The 23,665-nt window shown below is 41.9% G+C and overlaps 1 protein-coding gene across 6 annotated transcripts in view; it reads right to left on the bottom strand.

The window, feature by feature from the left end:
• The window catches only part of ap2a1 (adaptor related protein complex 2 subunit alpha 1), a 60,288-nt gene extending 37,010 nt beyond the window's left edge, over positions 1 to 23,278 (bottom strand). For 3 of the 6 annotated variants that reach the window (XM_045210837.1, XM_045210839.1, XM_045210842.1), the window contains exons 1-2: positions 22,481 to 23,278; positions 11,742 to 11,953 (exon numbers count right to left, since the gene is read on the bottom strand). In XM_045210837.1, the coding sequence (XP_045066772.1) occupies positions 11,742 to 11,953; positions 22,481 to 22,547 (279 nt within the window). In that variant the 5' untranslated portion in view covers positions 22,548 to 23,278. The remainder of the gene's footprint in view (positions 1 to 11,741; positions 11,954 to 22,480) is intronic. The other 3 variants (XM_045210840.1, XM_045210843.1, XM_045210838.1) reach the window with 2 other exon arrangements.
• Positions 23,279 to 23,665: the final 387 nt, after the last annotated feature.

The raw sequence follows: 23,665 nt of genomic DNA, 5'->3' as shown, positions 1-23,665 counted from the left end.
CGACAAGCAGCAGCACAGTGGCAAGGAAACATTTGTTAATTCCTAAAAGGAAGAAACCTTGAGAGGAACCAGCCTCAGATGGGGGGAGGGAGGGGGGGAGAGAGGGGGTGAGGCGATACATTGGAGGGAGATGGGGGGAGGGAGGGGGGGAGAGAGGGGTGAGGCGATACATTGGAGGGAGGGAGTGTAGGGGACAGAGGATGCAGGATGGAGGGAGAGGAGGGAGTTGCGTCATCGGAAGAGAGGTAAATATGATGAAAAGTGGGGGGCGGGCGGAGGAGTGAAAGAGCGAAGCAGAGACTGAAAGAAGGGAAGGAGGGGAAGGGTGGAGAAAAAGAAGAAGAGAGAAAGTGAGCTGTAGGGAGTGATGGCAAGACGCCTTATGGAGGGTTCATCCCTCCCTGCTGTTCCTTCCTCGTCTGCGTCCCAAATGGCACCCTATGGGCCCTGGTCAAAAGTAGTACACTATATAGGGACGCATTTGAGACACACTTTCATGTGGCTGAGACTCAGAGAGACGGAGTGGGCCATCATCACCTCCAGAGCCTGAACCGTGGCTGCCTTCCACTAACCCTCACATCATATTCCTTCCATAACACACTCATTCCCTTATACAGTGCCGTTGGAAAGTATTCAGATCCCTTGACTTTTTCCACATTTTGTTACGTTACAGCCTCTTTTTTTTTTCCAACAATCTACACACAATACACCATAATGACAAAGCAAAAACAAGTTTTTATACATTTTGGCAAATGTATTAAACATGAAAAACAGAAATACCATATTTGCATAAGTATTCAGACCCTTTGCTATGAGACTCGAAATTGAGCTCAGGTGCATCCTGTTTCCATTGATCATCCTTGAGATGTTTCTACAACTTGATTGGAGTACACCTGTGATCAATTCAATTGATTGGACATGATTTGGAAAGGCACACACCTGTCTATATAAGGTTGACAGTGCATGTCAGAGCAAAACCCAAGCCATGAGGTCAAAGGAATTGTCCGTAGAACTCCGAGACAGGATTGTTTCGAGGCACAGATCTGGGTAAGGGTACCACAAACTGTCTGTAGCATTGAAAGTCCCCAAGAACACAGTGGCCTCCATTAATTCTTAAATGGAAGAAGTTTTGAACCACCAAGACTCTTCCTAGAAATGGCTGAGCAATCGGGGAAGAAGGGCCTTGGTCAGGGTGGTGACCAAGAACCCGATGGTCACTCTGACAGAGCTCTAGAGTTCCTCTGTGGAGATGGGAGAACCTTCCAAAAGCACAACCATCTCTGCAGCACTCCACCAATCAGGCCTTTATGGTAGAGTGGCCAGACGGAAGCCACTCAGTAAAAGGCAGATTGAACTCTTTAGCCTGAATGGGAGAGGAACCTGGCACCATCCCTAAGGTGAAGCATGGTGGTGGCAGCATCATGCTGTGGGGATGTTTTTCAGCTGCAGGGACTGGGAGACTAGTCAGGATCGAGGGAAAGATGAAAACCTGCTCCAGAGCGCTCAGGACCTCAGATTGGGGCAAAGGTTCACCTTCCAACAGGACAACAACCCTAATCACACAGCCAAGACAATGCAGGAGTGGCTTCGGGACAAGTCTCTGAATGTCCTCGAGTGGCCCAGCCAGAGCCCGGCATGAACCGGATCAAACATCTCTAGAGAGCTGAAAATAGCTGTGCAGTGACGCTCCCTATCCAACCTGACAGAGCTTGAGAGGATCTGCAGAGAAGAATGGGAGACACTCCCCAAATACAGGTGTGCCAAGCTTGTAGCGTCATACCCAAGAAGACTCGATGCTGTAATCGCTGCCAAAGGCACTTCAACAAAGTACTGAGTAAAGGGTCTGAATATTTATGTAAATGTTATATTTCAGTTTATTTTTTATAAATTAGCAAGAATTTCTAAAAACCTGTCTTTTGCTTTGACATTATGTGGTATTGTGTGTAGATTGATGAGGGGGAAAAACAATGTAATACATTTTAGAATAAGGCTGTAACGTAACAAAATGTGGAAAAAGTCAAGGGGTCTGAATACTTTCCGAAGGCAAGGGAAACAGCCTTAAACTTAAACTAACCAGTTTTATAAAAGATAATTTGTTCCCAAATGTGTTACTAGTAATAGAATCAAGTATTTCTACCTATCTATTAACCCATCTATCCATTCACCCATCCCTCCCTTCATTAGCCAGACACCCTCTCCTCAGACAGAAAACACTCTCAGCCATTACACCGCAGAATAAGCTGCAGAGAGGAGAGCAGAGACGAGGAGAGGAGAGGCGTTTCATTTTGTTGAGCAGCAGCATAGAAAGACGGGACCCAGAATGTTTGAGTGTATTGTGACTATAGGCTAATGTACTCTAATGCTAAATATGGTCCTGACTGAGTGCATTGCTATGCTGTTAGCGGCCTAACGCTTCTGTGTCACTATGGCTACGTCCCGATTCTCCACTCTTTTCCAGAAATGTGCACTTGCACACTCCCCGTCATTGATTTAAAAGCATGGAATTGGTGTAAGTAATGGCTGGAGGGAGTTTCCACCGTTGTCAAATCCATGTGAGAAAGAGAATTGGGACTTAGCTCATGTTTCTAATGATGTCAAGCTGGGCGATCCCAGCGCCATAACGGCTAGCAGAGCCATATATTTACAGAGTTAGAGAATTAGAATTTGAAATACTTGTCATGAATTGATCCATTTAAATGTTCAAAGGCGCAAACATGGCGTCCGTTATTAAAGTAGGCAGAACTCTCCATGGCTCTGTCGGCTAGTAGCCTCCCACTGGCTGCCACTTAATGTATGTTCTACTGTGATGAGGGAGAGAAAGATCAATAACACTTTATTTGTAGTGATTGCCATCACAGGCTTACATAATACGGTCATTGGAATGACAGTGTGTTAGGGGCCTACGTATATCGTCACTGGATTGATATAGACCCAACATGTGATGCATCTGAAGGCATTACAATGCTTCATTATGCCTCATAAGATATGCTTTGTGAGTCTGCAACCTCAAATCGTCATTATCAAGGCTATTCACTTAGATTGTTAATAATGGCGCCGGAGGGAATGGCTGCCTTTTTACGGGCTCCTAACCAACAGTGCTATTTTGTTTGTTTTTTGTTGGCCACTTATTTTGTACATAAAGTTGCTGCTACTGTCTCTTATGACCGAAAATAGCTTCTGGACATCAGAAAAGCGATTACTCATCTCGAACTGGACGAAGATTTTTTATTTAATGAGTCCGACGAAGGATATACTGCTTTCAGGAGAACAGGCCAAAATCCCCGTCATTCGCGTGAAGAAAAGGCGAAGATACAGAGGGAGAAGGTCGGGGTGCCTTGTTAGGGTTCGAAGGCAAGTGAGTAAATCACCATTAACATCGGTCCTATTGGCCAATGTGCAATCACTGGAAAACAAACTTGATGATCTACGATCGAGACTATCCTACCAACGAGACATTAAAAACTGTAATATCTTATATTTCACTGAGTCGTGGCTGAACGACGACATGGATAATATAGAGCTGGCTGGGTTTTCTGTGCATCTGCAGGACAGAGTAGCTACGTCTGGTAAGACGAGGGGCGGTGGTGTGTGTCTATTTGTCAATAACTGCTGCTGCGCGATGTCTAATATTAAAGAAGTCTTGAGGTATTGCTCGCCTGATGTAGAGTATCTCATAAGCTGTAAACCATCTACCAAGAGTTCTCATCTATATTATTCGTAGCCGTCTATTTACCACCACAAACCGATGTTGGCACTAAGACCGTACTTAACGAGCTGTAAAAGGCCATAAGCAAACAAGAAAATACTCATCCAGAAGCGGCGCTCCTAGTGGCCGGGGATTCTGTGATTCATCCAATGGCATTGAGGAGTATACCACCTCAGTCACGGGCTTCATCAATAAGTGCATTGACGACGTAGTCCCCACAGTGACCATACGTACATATCCCAACCAGAAGCCATGGATTACAGGCAACATCAGCACCGAGCTAAAGAGCTGCCGCTTTCAGGGAGCGGGAAACTAATCCGGACGCTTAAGAAATCCCGCTATGCCCTCAGACGAACCATCAAACAAGCAAAGCGTCAATACAGGACTAAGATTGAATCCTACTACACCGGCTCTGACGCTCTGCGGATGTGGCAGGGCTTGCAAACTATTACGGACTACAAACGGAAACCCAGCCGGGAGCTGCCCAGTGACGCGAGCCTACCAGACAAGCTAAATGCCTTTTATGCTCGCTTCGAGGCAAGCAACACTGAAGCATCTACAGAGGGTAGTGCGTACGGCCCAGTACATCACTGGGGCAAAGCTTCCTGCCATCCAGGACCTCTATACCAGGCGGTGTCAGAGGAAGGCCCTCAAAATTGTCAAAGACTCCAGCCACCCTAGTCATAGACTGTTCTCTCTGCTACCGCACGGCAAGCGGTACCGGAGTGCCAAGTCTAGGTCCAAAAGACTTCTCAACAGCTTCTACCCCCAAGCCATAAGACTCCTGAACAGCTAATCATGGCTACCCGGACTATTTGCACTGCCCCCCCACCCCATCCTTTTTACGCTGCTGCTACTCTGTTAAGTATTTATGCATAGTCACTTTAACTCTACCCACATGTACATATTACCTCAACTACCTCAACTAGCCGGTGCCCCCGCACATTGACTCTGCAACGGTACCCCCCTGTATATATAGCCTCCCTACTGTCACTTTATTTTACTTCTGCTCTTTTTTTTCTCAACACTTTTTTTGTTGTTGTTTTATTTTTACTTTTTTTGTTTAAAATAAATGCACTGTTGGTTAAGGGCTGTAAGTAAGCATTTCACTGTAATGTCTGCACCTGTTGTATTCGGCGCATGTGACCAATAAAATTTGATTTGATTTGATTTGAGTACCAGCTGTTCCGGACGACTGTGTGATCACGCTCTCCGTAGCCAATGTGAGCAAGACCTTTAAACAGATCAATATTCACAAGGCCGCGGGGACAGGCGGATTACCAGGGCGTGTACTCAGAGCATGCGCGGACCTACTCAGAGCATGCGCGGACCAACTGGCAAGTATCTTCACTGACATTTTCAACCTCTCCCTGACCGAGTCTGTAATACCCACGTTTCAAGCAGACCACCATAGTCCCTGTGCCCAAGAATGCGAAGGTAACCTGCCTAAATGACTACCGCCCGTAGTCATGAAGTGCTTTGAAAATTTTCTGATATCAAAATGGAGTCGTGGGCCAAAAAAGTTTGAGAACCCCCTGCACTACTGTAAGTCGCTCTGGATAAGAGCGTCTGCTAAATAACAAATGTAAAATTGATTTAAAAAAACTAGCAATAAGTTAGTTTACCAGTACCAGTCAACTTGGTTGCTATCGCTCTCCCCCTCCCTGCTCCCCTCGTCACGCACATTTGAGCTGCTGCTCTGCTTTGAGTCTCTTGCTCTCCCTCATGCATTACAGCTCTGGTTAATAAAATATCATTTTTTCCCTCCTACTAACGTTACAGCATTGTTGCATTAGGTATTTGTTTATTTTTATTTTTCCCTTAATGATGATGATCGGAACCTGTTAGTGGTAGTTTTGTGATAACTGCACTGTGATTTTAAAGAAAGAAAAAAACATTGTTTTTCGGTTAGGGATTTTTCTTAATATTCAGGATCTACATTTTGTTTAAACGTTTTAACATGTAAACGTCCTAGGGCTGTCCCCGACTAAAAAAAATCTTGCTCGACTGAAAGTTGTCTGTTCTTTCGACCAATCGATTGGTCTAAATTTGTAACATATATAGTGTTTTCCATATATGTGTTTTAATAAAATCAATTACATATGAATTGAGCTTGTCTGATGCTTTAGCACACTGTTTGATCAAATAAGACACAAATGACTCAAGAGGGAGCCAGAGATCAAGAAGAGAACAACCTTAACCTGACCATCCTCCTCCTGCTGGCTTTTACAGATTCGGCCATTACTCTCCTGAAGTTGCCGGTAATAGGCTACACGAGAAGTCGGCAACCTTTCTCATGTGGAATGCCAACTTATCTTACAATTTCTACCGATCTGCGTGCCAGTTATGGTTTCATATCGTGGAACATTTTAATTTAATTTATAATAACGTCTTCGTATCTCATAATCATTGTCATGTGGTTAATCAAAATTCTATCCAAATATAAATTTAAATGATACAAAACTAAAAAGCAACTTCTATTGTCATTGCCAACTATGTAGAAATAGCTTAAATAAAGCCAACAAATAAAAACATTGCAGCCTGCAGGTAGGAAATATCCAGGTCCTATAGGCCTACATCTATGCATAATCATCAATGCACGTCCTTACTTAACATTGACAGTAGCGCTCCAAACAAAAGATTATGATTAAATTGACAAAACTCGTAAATGGAATGAAATGAACCAGAAGTTGTTTCTCACAAGTGTAGCATAGGTTGGGTGCTCTGCAAACAACGTGTCCACTCTGACAATGAGAACGGTAAAAGACTGGAATAATAATACATTGAATGCATTAACAGAAATGACTGTAACCAAACAAGCATTGTAGATTAGAAATCATAGGAATTAACAGTAAATGTAGGCTACTACTGGTGATAAACACTACCATTCAAAAGTTTGGGGTCACTTAGAAATGTCCTTGTTTTCAAAAGAAAAGCAATTTTTTGGTCAATTAAAATAACATCAAATTGATCAGAAATACAGTGTAGACATTGTTAATGTTGTAAATGGCTATTGTAGCTGGAATGGCTGATTTTTAATGGAATATCTACATAGGCGTACAGAGGCCCATTATCAGCAACCATCAGTCCTGTGTTCCAATGCTACGTTGTGTTTGCTAATCCAAGTTTATCATTTTTAAAAGGCTAACTGATCATTAGAAAACCCTTTTGCAATTATGTTAGCACAGCTGAAAACTGTTGTGCTGATTAAAGAAGCAATAAAACGACCATTGTGAAAGAATTTGTACTGAAACACGCCCTGTCAGGTCAACCTTCGACCTAAATATTTGTATATACACATCGTATAACCCAATAGTCATACAGTCACACATACCGTGACATATATAAGACTACTTATAAAAGTTTTAAAGTCTTTGCTCTGGCAATTGAATGTTCCGGTCAGAATATCTGAACACCAAAGCAGAGCTTGACATTTGAATGAATGACACTAAGTTCAATGATCTGTTGTACTGCAAATATAGACAGACAAGACTAGGACCCCAGAATGGGTTAAGTAAATATACCAGTGTATTGAAAGAACAGTTTAAGAGAAAAAGAAATACAGTGGCAGAGGGTATTTACAAACAGCACAGGAATTAAATCATCAACATGTATTGATCACATCTTTACTAATGCTGCAGAAATTTGCTTTAAAGCAGTATCCAAATCCATCAGATGTAGTGATCACAATACAGTAGCCATATCTAGGAAAACCAAAGTTCCAAAGGCTGGGCCTAATACAGTGTATCAGAGGTCATACAATACGTTTTGTTGTGATTCATATGTTGATGATGTAAAGAATATTTGCTGGTCTGTGGTGTGTAATGAGGAGCAACCAGACGCTGCACTTGACACATTTATGAAATTGCTTATTCCAGTTACTAATAAGCATGCACCCATTACGAAAATGACTGTAAAGACTGTTAAATCCCCTGGGATTGATGAGGAAATTGTCTGGCAGCCCAACTGATTGGCAAACGTACAGCAAATTAAGAAATCATGTGACTAAACTAAATCAAAATAAACTACACTATGAAACAAAAATAAATGATATAAAGAATGATAGTAAAAAGCTTTGGAGCACCTTAAATGACCTTTTGGGAAAAAAAGCAAACTCGGCTCCATCATTCATTGAATCAGATGGCTCATTCATCACAAAACCCACTGATATTGCCAACTACTTTAATGACTTCTTCATTGGCAAGATAAGCAAATGTAGGTATGACATGCCAGCAACAAATGCTGACGCTACACATCCAAGTATATCTGACCAAATTGAATTCCGTAAAGACCGTTTGGAAGATGTGATAAAATTATTGTTGTCTATCAACAATGACAAGCCACCGAGGTCTGACAATCTGCATGGAAAATTACTGAGGATAATAGCGGACGATATTGCCACTCCTATTTGCCACATCTTCAATTTAAGCCTACTAGAAAGTGTGTGCCCTCAGGCCTGGAGGGAAGCTAAAGTCATTCCGCTACCCAAGAATAGTAAAGCCCCCTTTGCTGGCTCAAATAGACGACCAATCAGCCTGTTACCAACCCTTGGTAAACTTCTGGGAAAAATGGTGTTTGACCAGATACAATGCTACAGTGGGGAGAACAAGTATTTGATACACTGCCGATTTTGCAGGTTTTCCTACTTACAAAGCATGTAGAGGTCTGTAATTTGTATCATAGGTACACTTCAACTGTGAGAGACGGAATCTAAAACAAAAATCCAGAAAATCACATTGTATGATTTTTAAGTAATTAATTTGCATTTTATTGCATGACATAAGTATTTGATACATCAGAAAAGCAGAACTTAATATTTGGTACAGAAACCTTTGTTTGCAATTACAGAGATCATACGTTTCCTGTAGGTCTTGACCAGGTTTGCACACACAGCAGCAGGGATTTTGGCCCACTCCTCCATACAGACCTTCTCCAGATCCTTCAGGTTTCGGGGCTGTCGCTGGGCAATATGGACTTCCAGCTCCATCCAAAGATTTTCTTTTATTTCAAGTCTGGAGACTGGCTAGGCCACTCCAGGACCTTGAGATGCTTCTTACTGAGCCACTCCTTAGTTTCCCTGGCTGTGTGTTTCGGGTCGTTGTCATGCTGGAAGACCCAGCCATGACCCATCTTCAATGCTCTTACTGAGGGAAGGAGGTTGTTGGCCAAGATCTCGCGATACATGGCCCCATCCATCCTCCCCTCAATACGGTGCAGTCGTCCTGTCCCCTTTGCAGAAAAGCATCCCCAAAGAATGATGTTTCCACCTCCATGCTTCACGGTTGGGATGGTGTTCTTGGGATTGTACTCATCCTTCTTCTTCCTCCAAACACGGCGAGTGGAGTTTAGACCAAAAATCTCTATTTTTGTCTCATCAGACCACATGACCTTCTCCCATTCCTCCTCTGGATCATCCAGATGGTCATTGGCAAACTTCAGACGGGCCTGGACATGCGCTGGCTTGAGCACGGGGACCTTGCGTGCGCTGCAGGATTTTAATCCATGACGGCGTAGTGTGTTACTAATTGTTTTAATAATAATAATAATAATAATAATATGCCATTTAGCAGACGCTTTTATCCAAAGCGACTTACAGTCGTGCGTGCATACATTTTTGTGTATGGGTGGTCCCGGGGATCGAACCCACTACCTTGGCGTTACAAGCGCCGTGCTCTACCAGCTGAGCTACTGAGACTGTGGTCCCAGCTCTCTTCAGGTCATTGACCGGGTCCTGCCGTGTAGTTCTGGGCTGATCCCTCACCTTCCTCATGATCATTGATGCCCCACAAGGTGAGATCTTGCATGGAGCCCCAGACCGAGGGTGATTGACCATCATCTTGAACTTCTTCCATTTTCTAATAATTGCGCCAACAGTTGTTGCCTTCTCACCAAGCTGCTTGCCTATTGTCCTGTAGCCCATCCCAGCCTTGTGCAGGTCTACAATTTTATCCTTGATGTCCTTACACAGCTCTCTGGTCTTGGCCATTGTGGAGAGGTTGGAGTCTGTTTGATTCAGTGTGTGGACAGGTGTCTTTTATACATGTAACGAGTTCAAACAGGTGCAGTTAATACACGTAATGAGTAGAGAATAGGAGGGCTTCTTAAAGAAAAACTAACAGGTCTGTGAGAGCCGGAATTCTTACTGGTTGGTAGGTGATCAAATACTTATGTCATGCAATAAAAATGCAAATTAATTACTTAAAAATCATACAATGTGATTTTCTGGATTTTTGTTTTAGATTCCATCTCTCACAGTTGAAGTGTACCTATGATAACAATTACAGACCTCTACATGCTTTGTAAGTAGGAAAACCTGTAAAATCGGCAGTGTATCAAATACTTGTTCTCCCCACTGTATTTCACAGTAAACAAACTGATAACAGACTTTCAGCACACTTTTAGGGAAGGACACTCAACAGGCACAGAACTTACACAAATGACTGATGATTGACAGATAAATTGATGATAAAATGATTGTGGGGGTTGTCTTGTTAGACTTTAGTGCAGCTTTTGACATTATCGATCTTAGCCTGCTGCTGGATAAACGTATGTGTTATGGCTTTACACCCCCTGCTATAATGTGGATAAAGAGTTACTTGTCTAACAGAACACAGAGGGTGTTCTTTAATGGAAGCCTCTCAAACATAATCCAGGTAGAATCAGGAATTCCCCAGGGTAACTGTTTAGGCCCCTTACTTTTCTTTCCATCTTTACTAACAACATGCCACTGGCTTTGAGTAAAGCTAGTGTGTCTATGTATGCGGATGACTCAACACTATACATGTCAACTACTACAGCAACTGAAATAACTGCAACACTTAACAAAGAGTTGCAGATAGTTTCGGAATGGGTAGCAAGGAATAAGTTAGTCCTAAATATTTCCAAAACTAAAAGCATTGTATTTGGGACAAATCATTCACTAAACCCTAAACCTCAACTACATCTCGTAATGAATAATGTGGAAATTGAGCAAGTTGAGGTGACTAAACTGCTTGGAGTAACCCTGGATTGTAAACTCATGGTCAAAACATATTGATACAACAGTCGCTAAAATGGGGAGAAGTCTGTCCATAATAAAGCGCTGCTCTGCCTTCTTAACAACACTATGAACAAGGCAGGTCCTACAGGCCCTAGTTTTGTCGCACCTAGACTACAGTTCAGTAGTGTGGTCAGGTGCCACAAAGAGGGACTTGGGAATATTGCAGTTGGCTCAGAACAGGGCAGCACGGCTGTCCCTTAAAAGTACACGGAGAGCTAACATTAATGACATGCATGTCAATCTCTCATGGCTCAAAGTGGAAGAGAGATTGAATTCATCACTCATTGTTTTTGTAAGAGGTGTTGACAAGCTGAATGTACCGAGCTGTCTGTTTAAAATACTAGCACACAGCTCGGACACCCATGCATACACCACAAGACATGCCACCAGAGGTCTCTTCACAGTCCCCAAGTCCAGAACAGACCATGGGAGGTGCACAGTACTACATAGAGCCATGACTACATGGAACTCTATTCCACATCAGGTAACTCATGCAAGCATTAGAATCAGATTTAAAAAACAGATAAAAATACACCTTATGGAACAACGGGGACTGTGAAGATACACACACAAAGGTACAAACACATGCATACGCACACATTGTGATATTGTTGTATGGTGGTATTAAACATTTTGTATTGTAGATATGTAGTGGTGTAATGTTATATGATGTACTGTTTTATATGTAATGTAAGTGCTTTAATATGTTTGTACCCCAGGAAGAGTAGCTGCTGCCTTGGAAACAGCTAATTGGGATCCCTAATAAATACCCAAAAAATACAAAAAATACAGGCAACAAGTACAACCAACTGACAAAACAGAGACTGGGATATCAAGATCCAGACAGACATAGACAATGAGAAATGGATTGCCACAAACTGAAAATATACAGACAACCCACACAGACAGACAAACATAGCCGCAAGGACACAGCACACACCCATTCATACAAGTTGGGTGCTCTCACACACGCAAACACGCGCACATTTCACTTACGATCTGTTTCTCTGTGTACTTGTTGGAGCTGAGCAGGTTGACAGCCTCCATGTGTCCAAAGTCGATGTCATGTCCCAGCAGGAAGATGAACAGCAGCTTGCAGACATACTTCTTCTTACTATAGCCATCCAGGGCCTTGTCCCCCTTGAACTTGGAGCGGATGTTGGCCAGCTCCTTATTGATCCGCTTGATCTCCGCCTCCTTGCTCTTACCTGGGGAGGAAGTGGGGCAGCCATTTTAGTTTGGATTCAAGTTTTAATACTTTATTGCCATACCAACCAAAGTTGTAAAGCAGGGCTGCCCAACCCTCTTCCTGGAGATTTACTGTCCTGTAGGTTTTCAGTCCAACCCTAATTTAGCATATCTGATTCAGCTAGTTAAGGTCTTGTTGAGCAGCTAATAAGTAGAATCAGGTGTGTTAAATTAGGGTTGGACTGAAAACCCACAGGACGGTAGATCTCCAGGAAGAGTGTTGGGCAGCCCTGTTGTAAGGAATTATATTTAATGCAGCTCATTAAAAAAAATGACAAAAAGTTACACGTGCCTTTGGAAAGTATTCAGACCCCTTGACTTTTTCCACATTTTGTTACGTTACAGCCTTATTCTAATTTTTTGTATTACTTTTTTTTATTCCTCATCAATCTAAACACAATACCCAATAATGACAAAGCAAAAACTGGTTTTTAGAAATGTGTGCTACTTTGTTAAAAATAAAGAACTGAAATATCACATTTACATAAGTATTCAGACCCTTTACTCAGTACTTTGCCGAAGCACCTTTGGAAGTGATTACAGCCTCGAGTCTTCTTGGGTATGACGCTGTAAGCTTGGCACACCTGTATTTGGGGAGTTTCTCCCATTCTTCTCTGCAGATCCTCTCAAGCTCTGTCAGGTTGGATGGGGAGCGTCGCTGCACAGCTATTTTCAGGTCTCTCCAGAGATGTTTGATCGGGTTCAATTCCGGGCTCTGGCTGGGCCACTCAAGAACATTCAGAGACTTTTCCCCAAGCCACTCCTGCGTTGTTTTGGCTGTGTGCTTAGGGTCGTTGTCCTGTTGGAAGGTGAACCTTCGCCCCAGTCTGAAGTCCTGAGCGCTCTGGAGCAGGTTTTCATCAAGGATCTCTCTGTACTTTGCTCCGTTCATCTTTGCCTCGATCCTGACTAGTCTCACAGTCCCTGCCGCTGAAAAACATCCCCACAGCATAATGCTGCCACCACCATGCTTCACCGTAGGGATGGTGCCAGGTTTCCTCCAGACGTGACGCTTGGCATTCAGGCCAAAGAGTTCAATCTTGGTTTCATCAGACCAGAGAATCTTGTTTCTCATGGTTTGAGGGTCCTTTAGGTGCCTTTTGGCAAACTCCAAGCAGGCTGCCATGTGCCTTTTACTGAGGAGTGGCTTCCATCTGTCCACTCTACCATAAAGGCTGTCCTTCTGGAAGGTTCTCCCATCTCCACAGAGGAACTCTGGAGCTCTTTCAGAGTGACTATCGGATTCTTGGTCACCTCCCTGACCAAGGCCCTTCTCCCCCGATTGCTCAGTTTGGCCGGGCGGCCAGTTCTAGGAAGAGTCTTGGTGGTTCCAAACTTCTTCCATTTAAGAATGATGGAGGCCACTGTGTTCTTGTGGACCTTCAATGCTGCAGAAATGTTTTGGTACCCTTCCCCAGATCTGTGCCTCGACACAATCCTGTCTCGGAGCTCTACAGACAAATTCTTCGACCTCGTTGCTTGTTTTTTTTTGCTCTGACATGCACTGTCAACTGTGGGACCTTATATAGACAGGTGTGTGCCTTTCCAAATCATGTCCAATCAATTGAATTTACCACAGGTGGACTCCAATCAAGTTGTAGAAACATCTCAAGGATGATCAATGGAAACAGGATGCACCAGAGCTCAATTTCGAGTCTCATAGCAAAGGGTCTGAATACTTATGTAAATAAGGTATTTGTGTTTTTAACTTTTAATAAATTTGCACAAATTTCTAAAAACCTGTTTTCACTTTGTCATTTTGGGGTATTGTGTGTAGATTGCTAAGGATTTTTATTTATTTAATCTATTTTAGAATAAGGCTGTAATTTAACAAAATGTGGAAAAGGTAAATGGGTCTGAATACTTTCCGAAGGTACTGTGCGTGTGATAAATAAATCAACATATATAATACAATCAATTATATAGCCTAGATTAAAAATAGCATTATTACAATATTTTTTTCACTGGCCCAAGCGGGTCACTGACGGAGATGATCGACTGGCCCGGTGGGTTTCCAAAACATCCCCGGGCCAGCAGGCAGCCCTGTATGTCGAGCCCTGAATACATTAATTTGCATAGCTTTTACATACAATCAAGACATTACATATGTTAGGAAAGTTCATCATCTGCAATATAAATATGGTCCTGCGTGGTAACATCTAGACTACTCAATATACAATCTATATTGTGGTATTTTCAAAAAGGTCTAGATCAGGCTAGCCTACTCTCTAGATAATAATGGAGTAAATCCATTTGAATTCATTCACTTTTTGGCATCCCCCCTTTTGATTTGAACAAAACCTTCCATATATATTTGCCCATTGTAGAAGTGCTAAGAAAGTGACTTTTTGGACCGGAATGCCAAAACATTCAAGAGATAAAGGTGCTCAAAGCTGACCCATTTTGCATTCCACACCATACGATGAGACATCCATGTCTTCATCATTGGAAAAAGATAAAGGGTTGAGACTGATATAATTTAAAAGCTTACAACTATTTTATAATTTCTGTGTTTAACCTTTAACGTAAATGATCTAAAAATGCATTTGCATATGTTGTATTTTATACCCTATTTTACATAATCTAATAGGGCTGCACGATTTGGACAAAATATCTAATTGTGATAACGAAATGTGAATTCCATCAGACATGGTTAAAACAACTGTCAGGGTAGACATCACTTCTAAAATGAGATCATATGAATGAATACATACTGTGCTAACTGAATACAAAACCAAATTAAATAAATATTTTCCAACATTTTTATAGGCTACATATGACAATAGATAGGATTATTACACCTACATACTAACAAACATACATTTTTAACATGATCATCAAAATATAGTGCGCTATAAGCACAGCACTTATTAATGAATTAATGAATTACACAACTTCCTATTTTACCATTATGAGTTCTTAAATAACCTAAGTTAATTATTTATTCAGGCAGCCATTGGCTGAAGATGGAATGGGAAGCTTATGATTGTGCAATTATAAGTAGGCTCAATCATTATTATAATTGAAATTATAAGTCAAAGTAACTTAAAATCATGTGACACGTAGCCTATCGATTGCAAGGTGCAGCCTGTGTTCAAAACATTGGAGTCTGGTCCAGTCATCCAACGCAACATGATTCACCTTCTCCCTTAATTTTGTTATAGCGTTGGGATGGCGACTTGGGAGAAATATGTGCGAGATGGAATCTTGTATCTCCTGGCCAGCTTGTTTATCATCTTCTTGAAGCAGTCTTTGCCGACTGTGTAAATAGGAACCATGTGATAGCCTCTGTGATTTCCATGTGTCTGCAGGATGTTTTTTGTAGTTACACTTGAAAACGCACGAGCAATCAATGCCTGTTCAAGAAAAGGGCAACTCAACCACTTTTCAACCTCATTTTCATTATCTCCAGCACAATACCAGTGCCAACATATGTGAAAATGGTGCATTTCTAAGTTTTGTAGAAAAATATGTATACAGGTAAAAGTCAGTAAATTAGAATATTTTGAAAAACTTGATTTATTTCAGTAATTGCATTCAAAAGGTGTAACTTGTACATTATATTTATTCATTGCACACAGACTGATGCATTCAAATGTTTATTTCATTTAATTTTGATGATTTGAAGTGGCAACAAATGAAAATCCAAAATTCCGTGTGTCACAAAATTAGAATATTGTGTAAGGGTTACATTTTGAAGACACCTGGTGCCACAAACTAATCAGCTGATTAACTCAAAACACCTGCAAAGGGCTTTAAATGGTCTCTCAGTCCAGTTCTGAAGCCTACACAAACATGGGGAAGACTTCAGATTTGACAGCTGTCCAAAAGGCGACCATCGACACATTGCACAAGGAGGGAAAGACACAAAGGTTATTGCAGAAGAGGCTGGCTGTTCTCAGAGCTCTGTGTCCAAACACATTAATAGAGAGGCAAAGGGAAGGAAAAACTGTGGTCAGAAAAAAGTGTACAAGCGATAGGGATCACCGCGCCCTAGTCAAGATTGTGAAAAAAAACCCATTCAAAAATGTGGGGGAGATTCACAAGGAGTGGACAGCTGCTGGAGTCAGGGCTTCAAGATCCACCACCAAGAGACGCTTGAAAGACATGGGTTTCAACTGCCGCATACCTCGTGTCAAGCCACTGTTGACCAAGAAACAGCGCGAAAAGCGTCTCACCTGGGCTAAGGAAAAAAAGAGCTGGACTGCTGCTGAGTGGTCTAAAGTCATGTTTTCTGACGAAAGCAAATTTTGCATTTCCTTTGGAAATCGAGGTCCCAGAGTCTGGAGGAAGACAGGAGAGGCACAGGATCCACGTTGCCTGAAGTCTAGTGTAAAGTTTCCACCATCAGTGATGGTTTGGGGTGCCATGTCATCTGCTGGTGTCGGTCCACTCTGTTTCCTGAGATCCAGGGTCAACGCAGCCGTCTACCAGCAAGTTTTAGAGCACTTCATGCTTCCTGCTGCTGACCTGCTCTATGGAGATGGAGATTTCAGGTTCCAACAGGACTTGGCGCCTGCACACAGCGCAAAATCTACCCGTGCCTGGTTTACGGACCATGGTATTTCTGTTCTAAATTGGCCAGCCAACTCCCCTGACCTTAGCCCCATAGAAAATCTGTGGGGTATTGTGAAAAGGAAGATGCAGAATGCCAGACCCAACAACGCAGAAGAGTTGAAGGCCACTATCAGAGCAACCTGGGCTCTCATAACACCTGAGCAGTGCCAGAAACTCATCGACTCCATGCCACGCCGCATTAATGCAGTAATTGAGGCAAAAGGAGCTCCAACAAGTATTGAGTATTGTACATGCTCATATTTTTCATTTTCATACTTTTCAGTTGGCCAACATTTCTAAAAAATCCCTTTTTTGTATTAGCCTTAAGTAATATTCTAATTTTGTGACACACGGAATTTTGGATTTTCATTTGTTGCCACTTCAAATCATCAAAATTAAATGAAATAAACATTTGAATGCATCAGTCTGTGTGCAATGAATAAATATAATGTACAAGTTACACCTTTTGAATGCAATTACTGAAATAAATCAAGTTTTTCAAAATATTCTAATTTACTGACTTTTACCTGTATATAAAGTTTAAAAGTTCTACCCGATGACATCATCAAAAGTTAAAACAGGTACTCCCGAGTGGCGCAGTGGTCTAGGATCCTGGTTCGAGTCCAGGCTCTGTCGCAGCCGGCCGCGACCGGGAGACCCATGGGGCGGCGCACAATTGGCCTAGCGTCGTCCAGGTTAGGTGAGGGTTTGGCCTTCAAGGGTATTCTTGTCCCATCGCGCACTAGCGACTCCTGTGGCGGGCCGGGCGCAGTGCACGCTGACAGTCACCAGGTGTACGGTGTTTCCTCCGACACATTGGTGCTTCTGGGTTAAGCGGGCATTATGTCAAGAAGCAGCGCGGCTCGGCTGGGTTGTGTTTCGGAGGACTCGGGAGAGGCTCTCGACCTTTGCCTCTCCAGAGTCTGTACGGGAGTTGCAGCGATGGGACAAGACTGTAACTACTACCAATTGGATACTACAAAATTAAGGAGAAAAAGGGGGTAATAAAAAAAAATGACTAAAATAAATAAAGGATAAAAAAATCAAACATAAAAATAACATTACAACATTTTAAAAACAGTGATTTTCAAAAATTATGAGACGCGGTGACTTGGGGAGCAGGAAAATACCCCCTTGGTCTAGAAACTCATTGCAAGTTTTGAAAATCCTACCCTGTGATGTCTCAGAAGCATTTTTTTAGGGCCTTTCTACTTATATTTTTAACCCCACATCATAGAAACGTATTCACATACAGTATGTAGACACTTGTTTGGTGCTGGAGGTGATGAATACGAGGTTGAAAAGTGGCGGAATTGCCCTTTAACGTAGGTGGCTGGTTGTGGCTGAAGGGCTTTGCTGCTGTCGGGCGAGTTTTTTTGTTGTGTTGCCTCTTGTTGTCGCGTCTTGTTGTCACCACAACTCTGAGGCACTTTTTGCTGTAGCCGAAATACTGCCATACCACTGAAGATGCACCCTTTTTTGGCACCAAATCGACATTCTTGTTAGCACTAGCAGCACTCATGTTTCCGACACATACTGATGTAAAGCCACAGTTTCTAAAACTCATACTGTACTGTCTTTGGTAAAGCCCTTTCTCTCCTCACCAGCATGTGCTTTAAGTGGGGACGCTTGTGATTGGCCAGCATGTGCATGCCATGCAGAGAGTCCGCTTGTGATTGGTCAGCATCCTCTGTGCATGTAGAGTGTGAATGAACGGAGTCTAGCGGATCTCATTGGAGGAGGTACTGTAGTCTAGTTTTTGTTGTATTAACTGCGTGACAAATAAAAGAGAAAATCGCAGACTCTTGCGATATGGTTATTGCACGTCAATATCGCAATTACAATCTGAATTTGATTAATCGTGCAGCCCTATAATCTAAGATTATTGTGTTGTGACCGCCATCGGTTGAGACAACATGCTCTTGAATACAGGGTGAGTGTCATGTTTTGGCTGATAAATGTACTAAAATGGGAATAAAATTGGAAAGTGTATGGAAAGTTTTGTATGGAAAGTTGTTTAAATCACAAGGAATGCTGTCAAAAAATTATTGAATTCAAATGGATTTACCCTATGGTTTTATGGATGCATTTGAATATTCTACTGAACTGTGGCTACATTTTGGCTAACAGATCCAAGTCACAGAATCTGCAGTTTAAGAAGTAGGCCTATATAATCCAAGGTTAATCTAAAGGTTTAGCCTACATTCTTTGACTAAAACTGGAGAAAAAAAAAGCCTACTGTCTGGATTGGTCTAATCTGAGTCTGAAACCTGCCCTCAATAGAATAGCTTTACACTTACTTATTTCAGATAATCTGTTCAGTTTGCACAAAATGTCTGGAAATAATAATATGCTGCATAGAACATAAGCAAGCGGACACAAGTATGCAGGTTCGATGCATGACCCATGAGGTTATGAGGAAATCACACTTTTCATAATTTGAGACATACATTTAAGGAATGGTTATAACAAGAGAAAAGTTGTGTGAAGGGTGTGGTCAAGAGGAGACGGTTTTCAAGAGTGAGGAGTGTGTGGGGGGGGGCTCTTGGAGCCTCTTCAATCTGACTACAATGTTTGTGAAAATACCATCGGCTACACATATTACTCAAATGTAAACTTGCATTCTTGCTACGTCTCAACCGCTACCTCCAGAGGTAGCGCACAACACTCGACCCGACAGTTGCCCCCTTGAAGCAGGGTAAACAGTATAAATGGTCATAGCAGAGCAATATTTTTGAAACAGCTGAAATGTATAGACATTTTCCTAATATGAGACATGTTTTATTGAGTTTTACCTGAAATTGCAGTAACAGCCTGTTACATTTTGAAATTGTTGCAGCAGCCGACAGCTGCATTGAGCCACATAAAACTATGGAAGCCAATCCCCACCACCAAAATCATACAAATAGGATGTGTTTTTTTCATTTGTAACATTGTGTGATGATTTCAGAGGTGGTACCACTAGTCCCAGAGTGCTGGGGGGAATTTGTTTTCCTGGGGCCCAGTTTTTACTGATGTGGTAGTAGGCTAACCTAACCAACTCCGGACACTAGTTGTAGCGTATGTCATAGTAATAAATCAGCTGTAAAAAGTGGTTTTGTATGAGCTATGATGGCACCAGATTTGTTCTAATTAGGTCATATGGTTTATAGAAAAATAAAAACTAGACAAACTTCTGGCCCTAGGAGGATGAAAACATGAAAACCCTTTACACAGACAACAACTGCGATTGGACAATAAAACTAACAGGGCCGAGCTAGCTTTATGCAGGGTTGCATCGTGTAGGCCTTTGCATCTGTAATTAAAAAGATACTCATACAGTATGTCATCACTATTGTGTAGATTAATTCCAGTCCATTTTTTATTCAAAAGGCCCAAGTAGCCTAGCCACCCGAAGTTTGAATATAAACCAAATTTGATCACAATCACATTGTCTAAGAACACAAATAAAATGGGCCTATTTTAGGCTATAAATACATAGCTTTGACTATAAAAACATGTTACATTTCCCCTGGCCAGGCCCAGATGGGATCAGAGCGCATAGGCTTCTCTAGGCTACATGTAGCTGTGGTTGTCATCAGTAGGCTACAGTTTATCAGACTGAAGCACAGACTAATTTTGCATCTTCACAAATCATTAAGAATTTATTTTTGGGGAATGGCGGGTATGGGCATCCATATAAAACAGCTCATCGCAACTCCACAATGAATTCAATTATACCCCTGTTTTCAGTTACAATTTGCTTTTACCACATGTAATGATTTGCATGCTATTGATAAAAAATTATGCCAGGTTTGTTGTAATGTTGTTAGGTAGGCCTACAGTACTTTTATATTCGTATGAGAGGGTTAATTGTTAATTTTTTAAAGGCTAACTTTACTTGATGAAGACATGCTGTTAGCAACTGTGCTTTTGTCTTGAAGCTAAAATGTAGTGAGTAGACTACAGGTGATAAAATAAACATTTTAATTGTCTGCACATGCTTGTGAATTGTTGCATTATTCAAGAGTGTAATATGGTTTGGTTGCATTATTCAATAGTGTAATATGGGGCGGCAGGTAGCTTAGTGGTTAAGAGCGTTGTGCCCGTAACCGAAAGGTCAATGGTTCTAATCCCCGAGCCGACTAGGTGAAAAATCTGTCGATGTGCCCTTGAGCAAGGCACTTAACGCTCTGGATAAGAGTGTCTGCTAAATGACTAAAATGTAAAAGAAAAGTTTGTCATTGTTGAATAGTTAGTGCTTTACTGGCTTACTGTGATATTTACGGTCAATTTGAGCTGCGGACCAAGAATGTCACGTTGCCAGCCACAACAAAAGGTAAGGCAAGGAAGGAATGTGAATTGAAAAGTAGAAATATTTTCGTAGTGGGAATAGGGCCATGTGGGGGAAAGAGAGAAGGGGTGAAAGAGTAGCATAATGGGGAAACTTGAAAGAGGTAGGGCCTAGCCTGTGTAAAGTGCTTAGATAGGGTGAATGAGGGAGAATTAGGCTATGTATTTATGAAGAATAGATAAATGTTTGAAAGAGGAGGGGCATGGTACCCTAAATGCCATGCGGTGCCCCCTTACGAAAAAAGATTGCAGTCAGAGCACAGTATAACTGAAGTACAATACAGTATAACTGCAGTTAGAGTGCAGTATGCTGCAAATACTGCATTCAAAATAACCATTTTTATTACTGCAATAATTTTGCAGTGTAACTGCAGTGAGAGTGCAGTATAACTGCTGTACACTGCAATTATTCTGCGTCCACAATACCACAGTCGACTGCTGTTCCTGCACTTTTTTTGTAATGGCCAGCTTTACATGAAACAGTTGGAGGCTGAAAGCGAGACACTAGTATTCTAAACACATGCATTTTCCCTTACAAAAAAAAGATTGCAGTTTTCAAACTGCAGTAAAAGTTCAGTAACTGCACTTGACTGTGGTATTTTTAACGCTGTAATTGCAGAATAACTGCAGTTATACTGCACTAACTACAGTTATACTGCAGTGTACTGCACTCTGACTGCAATCTTTTTTCGTAAGGGTTTATGTGCACAAGGTGTGTGTGTGCTGTGTTTGTGTATTTTGAGTGAGTGAGAAAGAGTCTTCTGCTCTGTCATGACAGTGGTTATGAAAAATGGCAGTGTCATGCATTTGGATACTCTTATAGACTAACAACGATATCTGTATAATGTATGGATCGTGTGTGTGTATGTGTGCCTTACGACAGACAATGCACTATAGGCCAGGACTATAAATAGAAAAACTGGATTAGCAACATTTGTATATTATTCCAACTATTAACAATACATTAAATGTCACTAAACTAGGTAGGCAAACACATGATCGACTACTATGCTGCTAGTGGTGACCAATTCCAATCGACCCAGTCCTTCAACTGGCTGGTTTAGCTACTGTATATCTGAACAGCGATACAACGTAACTGTCTATCCAGCCCTGCTTAATTTCGCCCTAGGCGACTACCTGATAAATGTATTATCACAAAAAAACAGAGCAAAATTGACCCTGGTGGCCCGTCGCGATATCAACCGTCAGCTTCCCTGCTTCTGTTCTGGTGCAGGTGACGTGAACAGCAGTGACAACATCTGATGGGTTGCGGCCTAGTAGTATGCTACGAGTCTGTCACACAACACATCATCACGGTCGACCGGGTATCATCACAAGCACAGTAGGCTGCGCAAATGGAAAAGGGATGCGGTGCAACAGCAACTGTGCCCGCGATTACCTCTCCATAGCTATAACCCCCCTACTCTCTCCTTACCATCTGACATCTAGCTAGTTAGCTATCTGTTTCACTTTACACCACTACATTTCAGGGCACACTTGCAAACAAATGTCTGTTGCTCAAATGTCGTCCACCATGCAAATGTTTATAATAACATGGCACGTTGAAAAGCTAATCAATGATGGAAAAAGACACTCACAATTCCGTATGTCCGAAATGAACACCGCTAATCCCCGCATCCCATCTCCCTTCGACACAGCCGGCATTTTTGCTGGTTTCTTTCCTCACTCCGGCCTTTCCCGTAAAAAATGAATCGTCGACGGTCAGTTATCAAACGTCAGCTGGCGTTTAGGTGTTACAGTACAGGTTGTGTTAGCTTGTTTCCTAGCTAATTAGCGAACCTTTAACAGTTTCTGTTCCTTGGCGTTTTACCAAAAATAGTACGTTTATAATAGCTTGCTAGCACATTAGCTAGTTTGGATGGCCGTGCCGTGGATCAATTCAGCAAGCTAGCGGTATGGTTCCTAAAGTGTATCCACGTTAACTAGCCGACGTTTCCGCTGGCTAGCAAATTCATTCAAACCTTCCCTTCGCCCACGACCAAATGACGGTGAAAGTACACGCAGTTGTAACTAACTATATCTACCCGATAAATATATTATATATCCAGATATCAGAGAAAAAGCAGAATGCCAAAAAAATAGCCACTCGGTCTGATATCTGACTCTGTCAGTGAGTCACGCACGGCAAGCTAGCTAAACAGCTAGCTGGCTAGCTAGCTATTTCAAATGTTTGGAAACATCACCAGTTGTTAGCATACAATCGTATTTCCACAATGTATCTTATCTAATAATGTATGTCCGATGGCTAAACGAAGACAATTCGATGTCATCAATAATTTATGTCAATTCGCTACTCAGTAGCCTTGGACAAGGCTCGTGACAGCACAAGCAGCGCGACCACTAGACGCGTTCGTTTTGCGCAGACTCTGGCGCTTCTTTTTCGCCAAGCCTCGTCTTCTCCAGTGTGTTGTGAACAACATTAGCGTGAGCAACAATAGTGGAATCAGCGGTTCGCCTTCAAAGTAAAAGTCCATCATTGAAACTGACGCAAACAGATACAAATTGTGAAATCATGCCACAATTGAACTAGATAATGCTAAACAAGGTTGGAGTGTTGTTATATAAATGAAACAAAATACAATTATTAGTTCATTTGACCCAAAAATGTTTACACAAATAATTTATGAGAGTCTTAGCTCATATTGCGGGACTCTGAAACCACTGAAATGAGCAACATTAGGCTCACCAATCAGCCTGTATATTGAAAATTCATATTGCACTGTGCACAGGGGTATGAAAAAAATTAAAATAATGTATGCACT

This window comes from Coregonus clupeaformis, chromosome 35 (genome assembly GCF_020615455.1).
Source record: "Coregonus clupeaformis isolate EN_2021a chromosome 35, ASM2061545v1, whole genome shotgun sequence".
NCBI lineage: Eukaryota > Metazoa > Chordata > Actinopteri > Salmoniformes > Salmonidae > Coregonus > Coregonus clupeaformis.
The sequence above is the reverse complement of the archived record's forward strand: the minus strand, read 5'-3'. Positions and strand labels throughout refer to the sequence as shown.